Source organism: Cricetulus griseus, chromosome 2, assembly GCF_003668045.3.
Source record: "Cricetulus griseus strain 17A/GY chromosome 2, alternate assembly CriGri-PICRH-1.0, whole genome shotgun sequence".
NCBI classification, from domain to species: domain Eukaryota; kingdom Metazoa; phylum Chordata; class Mammalia; order Rodentia; family Cricetidae; genus Cricetulus; species Cricetulus griseus.
Window position 1 is genome coordinate 150033083 of NC_048595.1, and position 16804 is coordinate 150049886.

Below are 16804 nucleotides of genomic sequence, written 5' to 3' on the forward strand. Positions count from 1 at the left end.
ACAACCCACAGTGCCAGTTTGTTGCTGGTGGTTCTTGTCCCACAACAGCTTCTCAGCCCCAAATAAACACACAGATGCTATATTGATTATTAAACTGTTGGCCAGTGGCTATGGCTTCTTATTGGCTAGCTCTGTCTTAATTACTAACCTATAACTACTAATCTATGTATTTCTACATGGCCTTATCTTACCAGAGAACACCTGATGCGTACCCTCCCAGTCTCTACATGGCAACTCCAGTGCTTCTCTGCTTACCTTGCCCAGAATTCTCCTTGTCTTCTAGCCCTACTTATCTTCCTGCCTCTTATCGTATATAGCACATAGGTAGTATCAGACCTGAACTCACAGAGGGTCGTAAAGAGAGCCCTTTTAGTTTTTTTGTTTTGTTTCAGGCAGGGTTTCTTTATGTAGCCTTTGCCGTCCTGAAACTAGTTCAAATTCACAGAGATCTGCCTGCCTCTGCTTCCTGAGTACTGGATCAAAGGCATGCACCACCGCCACCTGGCCTGGGTTTAGGTTTTTTGAAATGTTTCACTTTCTGCAGTCCAGGCTGACTTCAGGTTTGCAGCATTCATCCTGTATAAACTCCCAGCCATTGTTCTATACATACAGGACTTGATGTCTTTTTCATGGATAACATCTAAATTTTACAATTTTTAAAAACTAATATAATAGAAAGTATGTTCCTCCTTGTAATATGCTTAACAATGAATTTGTCTTACTAGGATACAATATCACAAAAATCTGTAGATATACATGATTCTGTTCAACCAAGATCTTCAGATAACAGACAGCAGGCACCACTGGTTTCTGTTTCTACTATGAATGAAGAAGTTAGCAAAGTGAAATCTACAGCAAGTGAGTTATTTCTCTAAATAAAAATAAACTGTACTTTAAGTAAGAGTCATTGTGGGGGGAGGGAGAGGGAGGTGGGATGGAGGCAGGGTTTCTCTGTGAAACAGTGCTAGCTGTCCAGGAACTTGCTCTGTAAACCAGGATCTTGAATTCACAGAGATAACCTGTCTCTGCCTCCTGCGTGCTGGAATTAAAGGTGTGCACATCTGCCCATTTGTTTCTCTTAGTAATAATAAGCATATGCCATAATTGGTTTGGGGATAACTTTTTACTCTGTCTACTCCAGTGTCGACATCTCTGGCAGATAATTCTCTTTCAAGAACTTCACTAACATCTACAGTATTACTGGTTGATTACAGTCCCTTTGGTTAATGTTTGTTTTGGGTGCATGGGTCTTCCTTCTCTATCCGTCTACATTCAAGCCCCATATTCTCTCTGCTTTAAAGGTGGGAAGCTGCATGTCTTTCTCTACCTCTTTGCCTGGGAATTTAGTAAAGGCCCCAATACAGGAGCTCCCAGCTTAGAGGATCAGTCTTTGTACACTGCTGGACTACCTTCAGATTCTCCATCACCTTTGCCTAAAAATGGGACAGACACTCTCTTACTTTTTGACATTAGTTCAGTTTTGTTTGCTGAAAGCAAATAACATATAGGAAAGACTACATCTCTTTAGAAAAAAAGGTGGCTTTAAACACTTTGTAAAACTTGAGTCTGTGGACAACAAGATGGCTCAGTAGGTGAGGGCACTTGCTGTCATGCCTGATACCCTGAATTGAATTCATGGGAACTCTATGGTAGGAGGAGAGAGTTATGTCTTAAAAGTTGCCCTCTGGTTTCTACCTGCCAACACACACATGTATGTACATGCACAATAAATGCACGATAAATAACTAATAAAATTTTATTTGAGACTATATTCCTAGAACAGTAATATTTGCAAATAAAGAACTGAATTGCATTTAGTACATTCAGAATGTTTTGCAAATACCATCTATGACTAGTTATTCTCCCTTTCTCTAGCTCATGGCAACCATTATTCTGCTTTCTGTGCCTAGGCTCTTCTGTGGGTTTTATGTGGATGAAATCATAAAATATGTGATTTTGAGATTCATCATAGTATGATTCAGTAACTTACTCCTTTTTATTACTGAGTTAGCAATCCTCTGTATATGTATACATAACATATTTTGTTTGCCCACTCAGCTTCTTGATAGACATTGAGTTTGTGCTACATCGATTATGAGTAGGACTAGTGGGAATATTTGTGTTCAAGCAGTTTGAACACCTGTTTTTCAAATCTTCTGTAAATGTACCTAGAAGTAGAATAACTGGGCTGTATTCTTTATAACATCTAAAGAACCATAAAGCTGTTCATGGTAGTAACACCGTTTTACATCCCTACTAGGAGTCATAGTGCAGCCTCATCTGCCAAAATGCTTACTAAGGATACCTGGGTACCACTCAGAACTCTCCCAGAACCCAGATGAAACTGTTTTTCCTTAAAAACTTTCTGGGGTCCAGGTGCTACCAAGAGGCTCTGGTCTGGGATATTTTGGCTAATAAAATAAAGGGATGAGAATGCACAGTGGTGGCTATCACTGTAACAAGAGATAATGAAAGAGATGGGGTGGGTCTTTTTGTTTTTAACTCATCTTCAACCATAAGAACCACACAGTACATAGAACAACATTTCTAAAAGGAATATCTGGATAGGAAACTTTCAAATGTCTCAGTAAGTAAAGTTAATTTGCAAAAAGTTGGTACCAGGAAAGGAGTTTTATAGTAACTAAACTATAGTAACTTTTTATATTAGAAAGAAACTAAGGGATTGTAAATTGGCAACTACTGGAACCATTACCCCAAGACTGATTAATAAGCAATTCCTCTTGAGCATCTGTTGCCCATTAGAACAGGACCCAAATGTGGCCCTGCTGTCTGACCAGTTCCTTCCCTTGCATGGCCCACATCTGTGCTGCCCAGGGCTTACGGCAGCTGGCAGCTGAGTCCTGTCTCTCAGCTTCTGCATCTGCATCTGCCTGGCTGCATGGTCATTGAAAAGGATCGTTCAGCCTGCTGTCCTAGCAGGCTGGTAGACTGAGCACAGTATCACGTGTTTGATTAGAATCCCGACTCTCCCACTTTCTGTTTGGTGTTGATGTGGTTCCTGTTGTTTCCTTGTACAGGTTTTCATATTATTTTCAAAGAGAAGACTTGGGCATCAGTAAAGGCTACTTATTTCAATAATAACCTGAATTGAAAGTAGCTATTTGAGCATGTACATTGTTCAAATCATGTAAGATATTTCCATTTATTTAAGCAATTACTTTCATGGATACAAAGTTAACTTTAGCAAGTGGTATCTATGAGCAAAGGCAAGATGTCTTCAGTGTGAGATGGGTAGATAACCTTCATACATAGAAATGTATCCTTAGCGTTATAATGTCATAAAAATTATAAAGGATTCAAAATAATGTTTTGTTGCATGTGCGTTGGGGGGTTTCCTCACAGAATTCCCAGAACAAAAACTGTTTGCTGCCCTGTTGATTAAATGTGTTGTGCAGCTGGAACTCATCCAGACCATCGACAACATTGTGTTCTTCCCAGCCACAAGTAAGAAGGAGGATGCAGAGAACTTAGCTGCAGCCCAGGTGAGGAGCAGTGAGGGCAGGCAGCTTGTCTGTGAGAGGAGGGAGGCAGCTGCAGGCTCTGGCCTCAGACCATAGTCAGGCTAGAGATGTCATTTGGAACACCTTCTTCATGTAGCTGCCATTCCAAACCCTGAGCCTAGATGATGTCATGAGGTATAAGAATGGCCATGGCAGAGAGGGAGGGTCAGGGAGTGAGCTCTGGGGCACCACAGTTACTAGTGACAAAGGCAGTTGGTAGGGACTCCATAGAAATCAATAAGGCCAAAGAGAAGCAAGGTCAGGTCATAGTGGAAGTCAAATAAAATGTTTTTTAAGAATAGGGCCGGGCAGTGGTGGCGAACGCCTTTAATCCCAGCACTCAGGAAGCAGAGGCAGGCGGATCTCTGTGAGTTCAAGAACAGCCTCCAAAGCCACAGAGAAACCCTGTCTCAAAAAAAAAAAAGAATTGACAAAGTACTCTAGATGGGTCACATAACATTGATAGTTCACAGGACTTCATCAGCTTGACATTGAATTGAGCTTAACACTTGAGAACAAAAGCCTAGTTGTAGTGGGTATAAGAGGAGGAGTTGGAGACTATACATATTCAAAGATGCAAAACTGCTTGAGAAGAGAAGGGCTTGTGAGCCACAGAGGTGGCCAGCGGCCACAGGCCTGAGAGCCAAAGCCTGGTGTGTGTTGGGTGCTGGTACCAGATGCTTCAAAGAAGGCAGATGTTTTCTCCTTTGTTAAGGTAGACATTTGCTAATGTCTTGGATAGGAGGTGGGAACACTTGCTACTCTTGGCAAAAGACCCAGTTTGATCTCACAGTTCACAGCTTCCTGTGTCTCTGGTTTCAGGGGATCCCATACTCTTCTGTGGCCCGTGTGGGCACGTGCACATACATGGTGCACATATAGATAAGCAGGCATACACATATATATGTAAATATTAAAAAGAACAGGGTTGGGGGAATGTTGAGTTTACTAAAGCTGGTCTAAGTGTGTGTTGTGTTTTGTTTTCTAAAGAGAGACGCAGTAGACTTTGATGTTCGAGTTGATACTCAAGACCAAGGAATGTACCGCTTTTTAACATCACAACAGCTTTTTAAGCTACTGGACTGCTTATTAGAGTCCCATAGATTTGCAAAAGCATTTAATTCCAACAATGAACAGAGGACTGCTCTGTGGAAAGCGGGTAAGCTATCCCATGTCTCATAGTGTCACTGAGAACATACTGACATTGTTCATGTTGGAACTTCCTAAGTGAGCACCTGAGGTCCAGTGATAATGAGAATATATAATTTAGCACCCAGGCCTCCTGTCAGCTGGAAGCCAAATAACCACCTGAGTGCATTCATCCTCACTCAGTCCCCCTCTGGTAACTTGACTGATTTGTGCTTTCCTTAGATTGTGCTGACTGTCTTTGTATTGCTCGTCAGCATAATACAAACTCCTTGTTTGAGAGAAATCGTTAGTGCAGGCTCCACATGGGTCTGCTATCCTTACCAGGATGACTGATTCCCTAGGAGTGGCCATTCCTTGGAACCAAAAGGAGCAATTGTGGGTATAGGTGAGGGTCCTCAGAACATAGCCAGAAAAAGGAAGAAGGGGGCTATTGGCTAGTTAGTATCAACCTCTGCATTCAATAGAATGCTGGCTGCTATATCATAGCTTTGTTTATCCTCCTCCCTTTACAACCCAAAGAGAACAGAAGTGTCCTGCTGCCCCACCCCAAGGGCACTGGCTTTTCTGTCCTTTCATGTCTCTGGCTCACAAACAACCCCTCTCCCCCTTCCCCTGTGATTATGGAGCCCTGCCAATGGCAGAGCTCTGCATCTGCTGTTTTGCCTGCAGGGCTCCAGGTGTAATTCTTTAGGAGTGTTTGCTTTCCCAAGCTGTTTTTCTATCTATAGGGTCTAGAGCAGTGGTTCTCAACCCTCCTAATGCTGTGACAACCCTTTAAGACAGTTTATATTGTGGTGACCCCAACCATAAAATTATTTTCATTGTTACTTCATAATTGTGATTTTGCTACTGTTATGAATCATAAGGTAAATATGCAACCCCAGGTGGGTGGTGACCTGTGGGTTGAGAACCGCTGATCTGTATAGGGTCTGCTTTGTAATAAGCAGCCAGTGTTAAACACAGGCAGAATCTGCTTCCCTGCAGGCTGTTTGACTTTTTCATATGATGCCTTCCAAGTCTAACTCCAGAACCTTCCCCTTCTACAGGCTTCAAAGGCAAGTCCAAGCCCAACCTTCTAAAACAGGAGACAAGCAGCCTGGCCTGTGGGCTGCGCATTCTCTTCAGGATGTACATGGACGAGAGCAGAGTCAGTGCCTGGGAAGAAGTCCAGCAGAGGCTTCTGAAGTAAGGCTGGTAGCTGGTAGTTGTGTGGACTGTGAAAAGAACCATAGCCGCAGCAAGCAGGTAGCTGCTGAACATTTAGAATCTGGAAGTGCCACTTCTCAGATTAGTGTGAAAACTACTAAGTCGCCTTCCAGGCCACTCAGTGCCTCTTCCCCTGCATACATGGCATGCCTGTGTTAAACAGGCTGCCTGTGAACTCCTGTTTGCTTCCTGAGTAAATGCTGTTCTGTGCCCACCTGGCAGCATCTGAACAGGTCACATGTGACATACAGGACAAGGGACATCTTTATCATTCAGAAACATGATGATAGGTGTTGAGTACTTCCAATGCCATAAGATAGGTCTTTCTTAGAAAGCAGTTGTGTAACTGACAGGCTGCCTTATCTGTCTGCATTTTTTATCTAAAAAGTATTTGGAGTTTTGTTATTATTGCTTCTAGATTAGAGACAGGGTTTCTTCGTGTAGCTCTAGCTGTCCTGGAACTCACTCTGTAGACCATGCTGGCCTTGAACTCACAGAGATCCAACTGCTTCTGCTTCCTGAGTGCTGGGATTAGTGTGCACCATCACCACCTTGCTGGAGTTTTGATTAGTTGAATTTGTTTTGTTCTTATCACAAAGTAAATTTAGCTTCTGCTCAGACTGCAGGTCATTTAGGAGAAAGAATGCTGATGCATTGTACATCCCTGTCCCAAGAGCAGTGTGGTTCAACACATCTCACAAATCACTATCCCAATCTCCTCTTCTGTGTACACAACTAGTCAGGTGCAGGAAAGGCTGAGCCTCATAGTCAGTGAGGGAAAAGCCACCAGTTTCAGCCCAGGCCATGCCAGCAGGCCTGTATACCTGCTATGCATCCCATGGGGACTCCAAGTGAGAGAGAAAATGGAGAAGGGGTAGGTTTCCTAAACATTTCTCAGGGGCCTCCTTTAATGTTTTTCTTCCTAATCTGCAAAATGTGTCTTGGTGCTCCAGTTAATAAAAACAAATAGAATCTAGCCAGTTCATCGACAGTTAACATAGCTACCTTCTTTTGTCTTCAGAGCTGACCGTGAATGCAGACAGTAGGTCTCAGTATGTAAAAGCTAGCCTTCTCTTTTGCAGTGTCTGCAGTGAAGCCCTGAGTTACTTCCTCACTCTAACGTCCGAAAGTCACCGTGAAGCCTGGACTAACTTACTTTTATTATTCCTAACTAAAGTTCTGAAGATAAGTGATAACAGGGTAAGTATGAGGCTTCCTGTCTGTCCCTGTCCCTGCAGTTAAGGTAGAGCCACTCAGGGCCTAGACTATACTACACTAAACTTAGGCTATGCAGACCCTCACTTAGCTTTGTTTTCTAATGAGTTTATTTAGAGGAGAAATTAGAATCCCATCAGACATAACTGAGAAGCTCCTCAACGTTGAAACCCTCAGTATGACCCCTGGAAGTACTAAAAACGGAAAACAGGTTTCCAGCCTACAGTGTGGCCTTGCCCTGAGCCTGTACTCAGGCCTTTCGTGTATTTAGTAGCTCCAGGTGACCAGAGTGAAAAATTCAGACCAGTAAAAATAAAGATAAAAATTATCAAATGTAAATGTATAGATATATACATTTACATATAAATCATACAAATGTTTTATTACAATGTCTTCAAAATTGTACATTTCCATTTTTTAAAGCAACTTACAGATTAGGAAATTCGTTGCTATGAGCCATAAATTTCAAATGCCGTTAGTTCACCTGATACTTGAAACTTGAAACTAGCATATTAGAGCCTATGGGGCAGCACAGTGCCACTCTGGCTGTCAGGTGTCTATCCTGAGTCATGGTCCCTGGGTCCAGATGCATCTGCATCTGCATCTGACCCTGTGCCTGATGATGCCAGGAGTGTGTCTTCCCTCATAGTATGCTCTCTGGCCACAGTGTGCTTGCAGTACTGCTTCCCTGTGTCTGGTGCAGTGTGGAAGAGCATGAAGAAAAGAGCAAACTTGAGTTCAGAGATGAAGGAATTAAAATTGGTCCAAGTATATGATTGGAACTGTAAAAGTGGAATGCCTTGATTTTAGTCAGGGTTATCTAGAGAAGCAGAACTTGAGAGAGGAGGGAGGAGAGAGAGACAGAGAGAAACATGTGGTTGATAGAATAAGTTATAGGCTGTGGTCGGATGATCCAATAGTGGATCTCTCCACAGAAAGACTGTGGCCCAGATTTAGGACGGGTCATCCACCTCAAATGATCTGGCCATTTTGAAATGCCTCATGGGCATGCAAGATTGATTGATTTTTAGTTGATTCCAGGTGTGTTGGCAACCAAGATTCACAGTGCTAGGTAGAATCTTCCCTTAAAACTTAAAACTTGTATTTAAAGATGCAACTTAACTCATATATTCTAAAAGTTCCGTTTTTCTCCCTATCCTGCTTCTTATTGTTTAATATGCAGGAAAAGCATGTTAATTTATAAATTTTGTCAGATATATATTAGAAAACGTTTTTAAAAACACTGAAGAACCAAGTGGCCTGGTGTTTTTTTTGTTTTCACATTATACCCAGCTGCTCTAGCTTTTAAAGACAATTTAGTTTCTGTGGTTTGTAATACAAGCAGTACTAATGAAGACATTTATCTCCTCCCCACAGTTTAAAGCTCACGCATCATTCTACTACCCTCTCTTATGTGAAATTATGCAATTTGACTTGATTCCTGAACTTCGTGCTGTTCTTAGAAGATTTTTCCTACGAATTGGAATAGTTTTTCAGATATCACAACCACCTGAACAGGAACTTGGAATAAACAAGCAATGATGAGAACTGAATATTTTTCTGTTGGTGTTTACATTCCTCTGCTCTGTAACAGGACCCTAGAGCAGAGGTTTCCTACCTGGAAAATTGTTTCTCTCAATTGCAGTGTCTGAGAATTACTGGTAGCGATGCAATGCGATGCTTACAGCTATAACTCAGTCCAACACTCCATGTGGTCCCTATAGTAAGTAGTCTGGTGGCTTCTCTGTCATGTTGGGCTCATGTTGAGCAGAAAGTCTGTTCAAACAGTGTCAGCTTACCCTCATGGGTCCTTCCCTGTCCTCTGAGCAGGGTGAGCCCCACACACTTTTGGCAGGTACGAAAATGAAACTTACCCAAAGAAGTATAGATATAAAGATGGAACTTCTGCAAGAAGTACAACTCAGGAGAGCTGTATTTTGAAGGATAAAATGTTTATAATTGGGGGGGAAGGGAGAAAATTATTGCTCATGGTAAAAGATATTTAGCAACTATGGTATTCTTACTCTGAAGATTTTTGCACACTCAGGCTATCTGAGATACTGGGAATCATCATCTTTCTGTGAAAATGTACAGAGATGGAGGGCTGTAATATAAAAACCTTAAAACATATTGTTCCTCCTGCACTGTCTTATTTCTTTATTTTCTTATCTACTTGCTAAATACCCATAATATTTTGTCAAATGCACTAAAACATTTGGGGTGAACTTTTGTCTTTTGGGGGGATGGTCATGTTGAGGGCTTAATATGAATCTGTTGTGACTAGTGCTTGTCAAGATCACAACGGGGGGAACCACCAAGGTAGAACACATCCACGCTGACAAGAACTACCTGTGACATACTCCTAGGGCTTTAAAGATGAGCCATAAAGTAGATGACCTTTCACAGAGTGAAACTTGAATCACTGCAGAATGAATCTAGGTTGCTGTCACTTTTTCTTTTGGGTGGCGGGGCTTGATGTAGATTTTATTCTATGTACAGAATTTAATGTTGAATATATTAAAATAACAAATCTGGCATGGTTTGGGGAGGTTAGATTTACTGGAAATGTATTCATACTGTGAATTGTGCTCTGATGGTAAAATGCAAAGCTTGTCAAGCATTCCATATTAACAGTGGATGTAGAAAATTTTTTTCAGATGGATAAAATGTATATGGTACAGATGTAAAGTTTTCTATGTAAAAATTCTGTACAACTTTCTGTACAATATTGATTCTCATCTGGCATATCTAATCAGGTTATAGGTCAATAAAGTTTTTGAATTATTTCATCAGTGCAGTTAAAACTGTGTAAACCTACAGCCCTGTTTTCATTGATTTTTTTTTTATTTTTTTTAGCTACACAGCTTCTTTTCTTAATCCTAGGATATCCAAAAGTGTTCTTTCCTACTCAGCAATAAGTTGCTGAGACTGGAAAAATGCCTTTAGGGTAGTTTGTGATGTGGCATTTTGTAAATGAATCTGTCCCAGTTATGTGACATATTTCAAGAGGAAACGTGTTAGTCTTTGCTTCCATATCTCCTTAGACCAGCTCCGTTCAAACTAGGCTAAATGTTGTAACTAAAAGTCACTTTGGTGTCTTCTGACCTAAACCATTTCCTACCATTATTGGCAGTTGGTTGTTCAATGCTGTAGTATCCACTCCCCAAAGAGGACACAGTCCCTCTTACTGCCACATACTGACAGAAGAAAATTTATTAGTAGAGCAGAAATGTCTTATTTGGTAAACTCTTCTGTCTTTATGTGCCATTGATTTTTGTCCTTGGAAATATCAAAGCTGGGCTGTCTTCACTGTCATAGTGGTGTACTGAAGACACTAATCCAAGTAAAAATCACTTTCTAGAAGTTGAATAAGTCTTTTTCTGAAGAATCATTTACTGATTAGCAAAGGGTCTGAGGCCACTGCCTCTGTCCTTTCTGGGTGGGAGCTTTTAGCCTCTAGAAACCTCAATTCTACTTCAAGTAAAGAAACTGACATTGGTAGTTAATAAAAATAAAACTTTATTTGTATCAAGAAATAGTGAAATCAGATAAATTAGTAACTGAGTGAGTCTGTGCTTTCATCAACACAAAAATAAAATGGAGGCAGAAAGATGTAACATTTAGTCATGGCTCATGGAGGTAAAATGGTCACAACTCCCTTGACTCCTATAGAATCTGTAGTTACAAAGGTCATGAAAATGAGTAGCTTGTTTGAGTTGCTCGTGTACATAGCCACTGAAATAATCACAGCCACAGCAGGTGTATTCACTATGAATTGTTTCAACACAAAGCTAACAGTAGCAAGGGTGCTAGTAAAAATGTATTGTGTTTCACAGTACTGTTAACACTTTCATTTACCATCTCTTAATGGCAAGCAGAATTTAATGCACATGTGGCAGCTGAATCTAGAGTTCATCACCACCCACAGCAAAATTGCAAAGCTAATTCTATACAATTATGTTATAAATCAATCAGGGATTTTTATGTACATTATATATACATATAACATGTATCATAATAGGAAAAATATGCTTTATATATAGATAGAACATAAATAATATTTAGGTAGGGCCATAAGCAAGACATTCAAGATACCGATTGAACATTCCTTCCACTGTAAAAGGCACTGCTGGTCCAGGGAGGGTTTATTTTAAATTAAGCATGTGCAGCAGACAAGCTCTGCCAAGTGAAAGTGCCTGGCTTTCCAGGGACCTGCTGTTCCTCATTAAGCTGCTCTGCCATGAACTGTTTCAGAGTTTCAGAGGTGCCCGGGCGGAGCCAGGGCTCAGTTGCTACAGAGTTGGATCCATCCTCACCCAATTGTTTCATGATGTCATCAGGATCAACCAAAGAACTCTCGTCATCTGCAGGAGGCAAGAGAGACAAGTTGGGTGGCAGGTGACATACACAGGGTACTTACAGTCCAGCCCATTACAGCTCTGTATCTCTTTACAGAATCACCACCCTTCCCCCATCTTTGGGAGTAGGAGATCATGCCAAGAAAGGGGCTATGTTGGGGGTGGGAGAGAAATAAATTGACTCCATCATACTGGCAGCTACAAGAACTCTAAATATACCAAAGGAGAGTCTACCAGACATTAGACGTTGACTGCAGAAATATAGACTATTAAAAAACAGTGGCCATGACACAAGACTTTAAAGAATTTAGGGATACTTGTCTAGCCTATGGCACTGATACAGGCACGTAGAGAGTCATTTTGAGGAAATTAGTTACATCTGCACTAATCTAAGATGGCCCATTAAGAGGGGACTCGTTCATTAGCCACAGTTATTACTAAAATTCTATATCTATATTTGACTTAATAAAAATAAAAATCTGTCTTCCTACCCTGTGATGTCAATTTCTTTTTCTAAAAAAAAATGACATCTCCTGGTCTGGGTTAGCTCAGCAAAGGGGTGTGCAATCAGTTAATGAGCAATCATTCCACATCGTACCAAAAAGCTCCTGTTTGAAAGGACAGTATTAAAACAAAGTTTAGACATTGAAAACCTGAAAGAATCTTTAAGTTTTAATATTTCCTCACACATATATCCTAAGGTATTAGTTCCAAGTCTACTGGTTCTAAAACAAAAGGCAATTCTAGGTACACATTAAGGGATTGAAATGCCTGTGAAGAGATCCTCTTCACTACTGCATGTTTTCCAGGTATGATCGTGTTTGCTTATTTGCCATCAGAACATATCACTCCTGATACTAGAGAGATTTAAGAAAGTTGCAACAACAAAAATACTGCAATGTAATTTAACAGACCAAAGAATCCTATAAATAGGCCACTCTGCTAAAACAACCCAGGCCCAAACAGCCTGATTTTTTTTTAAGGGGTACATTGTGGCACAAGGTAGCAGAAGAGGTTTGAGGCTGCCTGTGCTTCATGAAAAGTTTCACCCAAGACCACTCATCATAAGAAGATGGGTTTGCCAGCACTCGGGAGGCAGAGACAGGCGGATCTCTGTGAGTTCGAGACCAGCCTGGTCTACAAGAGCTAGTTCCAGGAAAGCCTCCAAAGCCACAGAGAAACCCTGTCTCGAAAAACCAAAAAAAAAAAAAAAAAGAAGAAGAAGAAGAAGAAGAAGATGGGTTTGTTGGCTTAGAATATTAACTGAAAGCTCCTTTTTTTCTTCATGGTGCAGGAAGCCAAGTATAGGTAAAATTTTCTTTATAATACTACAGACCTAAAATCACGAATTTCCTGGAACTGGTTAAGATCTGCTCTTAAAGGGCACCTTGTTGTGTGAACAATCTGCTGCAGGGTTAACCCCAAGCCCTGGATTTGCAGGCTATGTCCTTGACCATAAAACTCAAAGGACTCAAAATTCTCATTCCCTCCAGATGTGCACCAGCCAATGAACATCTGCATGGTACCTGTGTTAGTGGGTTTCTTCTGATGCCCATTCAGTCTCCTCAGTCTGTCTTCATTTCTCGTTCTAAGCTGATCGACATTTACACTGGAGACAGATTTTAAAGAGAGACCACCTGGTGGCATGGGGAGCCGACTATTATCCTATAGTTGAGAGAGAATTTAGAAACACTAACAGTCAAAATAGCTTTACCCTGGACCAATACACACTGTGAAGAGCAAAACAGGGGCCTGTGGATTCTGTCTCCTGTCTTTGCAAGTACCAATGACCCTGAAGACAAATGCTGGCAGGAGGCATGAAGTTCAGTAAAGCACAAACTGAGCAGAGACTTAGTGTTCAAGATAGTGTCACTGGCAGGACAGATACACAAAGCAATGGAAGAAATTAATCCTGAAAAGTAATCCTGCTATTTTTTTTTTATGAGGACCAAAGTGCAATAGAGAAAATAGTCTTTTCAATGACGGTGCTAGATGAATAATGTCTGCATACTAAAGAAGGAATTCAGATTGTATATGTCATACTGTATGCAAAACTAACTAGTATCACAAATAAATCTTCATGGTTTTATGTTAAACTAATTTCTTATGTAAGACCCTCAAAAACCCAAATGATAAAAGGAAATTGATAATTTTGACCTCATTAAAAGTTAAAGCCAAAACCTATCAAGAAGATAAAAAGGGACAATCTTTTTAATAGAAAACATTTGCAAATCTAACATCTGATAATGTATAAAGAAGTCTTACGTTTCACTAATGAAAATAGTACACACAATTTAAAAATAGACAAAGGGTTTGAATTGACGTATCCACAACTAGCTAGGAAGCACAGGAGATATTCTATGACATAATGGACATTTTAGCTGTAAGCAAAATGATGGATGGTAACCACTTCTGGGCATGGAGAAGTGGGAAATTCATATACTGCTATAAATGAAAACTGTTTGAAAATGTAAAATGGTGAGAACATGTTTTGGAAAACAGTCAAAAATCCTTCAGAATGTTAAATTTATACAATGACCAAATAATCCAGTAATTCAGTTACTTACATACCCAAGAGAAACAGGTAAAACAAAACAAAATCTACATGAAACCTGTTTATGAGTGCTAACATTAATCTTAGTCATGACAGCAAAAATGTGACACTAACAAGCAAACTGTAGTATCTGCATAGAATAAAAAGGAATCTAGTATTGACACATACTATAAGATGGATGGCCACTGACAAAGAACAAGAAGACAGTCACTTATATGAAATAAATATGCAGAAAGACAACAAACACAGACCAAAGCAGATGAGTAGTTACCTGGGGCAGCAGATTTTGCAGCCTGATAAGGCTAGCCATGTGATTGTGCTAGCTGGCAGACTATTAAGCTCCTGAGTACTTGTACTTGTCACATAAATGGGAATAAGGAGCTTAAGAAGCTGTCCTACCCGAAAGAGGAAGGGCACCATCAGAACTCCAAAGCCTTTTTATTGACTACATTGTAAAGCTATGGAAAAGAACATGGGTTTGAATCTCAGTCCTCTTACCTATTGACCTTGGGAAACTCACTTGACCAAAATGGAGTTGCAACCATATTATGTTATTTCAAGGCTAACAGGCTTTTGATAAATGCTGTCATTTGCTTTGTATGGCTTCCCTAAAGCCCATACATTATTTAGGAAATAAGATAAAGTTTAATGTTTGTAGGAAAGGATATCTATGACATTTGCAGAGCTACACATTGCCATCATAACAGCTACAAGGTCACCATGATAACTGACAGCAGAACCTAGATTCAGACCACACCAGCCTGACTTTCAAAAGCAAGCGCCCCTCCTTGTTTTGTTTTTTTAACTGGAACACATAAATCGAGACCACACTTTGAATCATCTAAGCTGAGAAGATGTGGGAAGAAGATCATACATACAAAATCGATTCCTTTCAATTTGTTCCTCCTGCGCTCCCGTGCAGAGGGAAGCTGTGACGGTGGAGGGAAGGCATCCTCATCAATGGCAGGGTATGTCTCGCCATAAGCGCCTAAACAAAGAAATCTTCAATTTTATTCAGAGACTGACGTGTTTTTCTTTAGTTGCTTTATGGAGATCACTATACAAGTTCAGTGAATTCTTTAGTGAATTTACAGTTGCACAATCATGACTATCTAGAATTTCCATAAAACAGCTAGCTCCCTTATGCTGTTCACTGGTAACCACTCCCTAGGCCCCACATGAATGGAATTCTGCAACACCATCTGTTGTCTCTCTCCCTTGGCGAGTGTCTGCGGTTCATGTATCATTTCATTGCTGAGTCATGTTTCATTATTCGGGTCCAGCACATTTTGCCTCTGCCGGTGCCAGTTGGTGAACACTGCTACCTTGTGGCACTTGAATGATACCACTTGATGAATATTCATGCACATCTCTGTGTGGACATGACTCCTTTGGGACAGAAACTAGGAATTATTGGCAGCTGTTATGGCGATGGCTCAGCATTTTGTGTGGCTGCCAAACTACTTTCAAAAATAAATGGTTGTACCAGCCTGTCACTGCAGGGCAAACCTATGATCTCAATTTTCAAGAGGCAGGAGGATCAAAGTTTGAGGTCATCCTGGGCCACAGTGAGTTCCAGTTCAGCTTGGACTACAAAGTAAAATCCTGTCTTAAAGATCTAAAATAGACACATATAATATATATATATCCATATTCATATCCATACATACATATATATATATATTATGTATGACTATATTATATATATATATATATATATATATATATATATATAAATTGAGAGCCCATCCCACGTGAAGGGATGCACTCTTGCCCTGGACACATGGGGAAGGGCCTAGGCCCAGCCCAGGATGATGTGGTGGACTTTGCAGAGCCCCCGTTGAGGGCCCTACCCTGCCTGGGGAGTGGAGGGTGGATGGGGTGGGGGTAGGGGGTGGGGGTGAGGGGAGGGAGAGGGAGAAGGGATTGATATGTCAAACAAGTTTGTTCCTAATTTGAACTAATAAAAAAAATTTTAAAAATTAACATTATATTGGTAAATTAAATACACTCACCAATAAAAGCACTATCAGATTCCAGTAATGAATTTTTCAAAAGGTCATTATTGTCATCTCTGGGCTAAATAAATTTTAAAAAAGCAAAAATCATGTTAATGTCTGTATTTTTAGTCTGGAGTAGGAAACTAAGTCACACCAAGAGACTGCATAGGTTTACACTCTAGCCCCCAACAAAACCACAGAAGAGATGACAGGGAGGGTGGCTTCCCTCCTAGCAACCTCATTCCAGTATGCAGACAGCCCCATCAAGAGGAAAGACTCAGGAAGGCCTGACTCCATTCCTGCTTGAGACTGACAGTTCCTAACCCCTTACTGCCCTCTTGTGCTTGTTGAGGGAAACAAGCGAATGAAGCAGTGAATCCAAGCATTAAGCATTACAAGTCTTTAAAGCTTTACTTGGGTTCTCCCATCTTTTGAGGAAGTCTGAGAAGTCTGCTTCCTAATTCTTCTGTGCTAGGAACTGGGACTAAGTAAGTCTGGAAAGGAGGTAGATAAGCTTGGGAAGCAGGGAAGAGAGGCCGCCATATATACAATACCCTCAGCACAGCAACCTCCACAGTAACACTACACACTGTAGGGAAAACAACAACATTGGGCCTACTACAGTGGGCTCCCAAGTGGGAAGTAACTTAAATTTACATCTGTACAATAACCACTTTGTGTGTTAGGAGAAGCCTACGACTTCCATGTGATTTCTGCACTGTGCTCCAACACTCTAGCAATGAATTCTCTTGCTCCTGATCACATTTTTTATAAACTCAACTCTTCCATATATTCAACTTG

At 40.7% G+C, this 16804-nt stretch overlaps 2 protein-coding genes across 14 annotated transcripts in view; one reads left to right on the plus strand and one right to left on the minus strand.

Annotated features, from left to right (window-relative positions):
• The window catches only part of Arfgef1 (ADP ribosylation factor guanine nucleotide exchange factor 1), a 99991-nt gene extending 90108 nt beyond the window's left edge, over positions 1-9883 (plus strand). Inside the window, 6 exon segments of the mRNA XM_027398848.2 lie at positions 726-858; positions 3364-3503; positions 4512-4680; positions 5717-5855; positions 6959-7076; positions 8469-9883. Of these exon segments, the coding sequence (XP_027254649.1) occupies positions 726-858; positions 3364-3503; positions 4512-4680; positions 5717-5855; positions 6959-7076; positions 8469-8633 (864 nt within the window). The 3' untranslated portion in view covers positions 8634-9883.
• A 703-nt stretch (positions 9884-10586) lies between these two features.
• The window catches only part of LOC100751044 (centrosome and spindle pole associated protein 1), a 99227-nt gene continuing 93009 nt past the window's right edge, over positions 10587-16804 (minus strand). For all 13 annotated transcript variants that reach the window (XM_035440013.1, XM_035440016.1, XM_035440020.1 and 10 more), the window contains 4 exons: positions 16019-16082; positions 14882-14991; positions 12976-13114; positions 10587-11455 (listed from right to left, as the gene is read on the minus strand). In XM_035440013.1, coding sequence (XP_035295904.1) covers positions 11247-11455; positions 12976-13114; positions 14882-14991; positions 16019-16082 — 522 coding nt within the window. In that variant the 3' untranslated portion in view covers positions 10587-11246. The remainder of the gene's footprint in view (positions 11456-12975; positions 13115-14881; positions 14992-16018; positions 16083-16804) is intronic.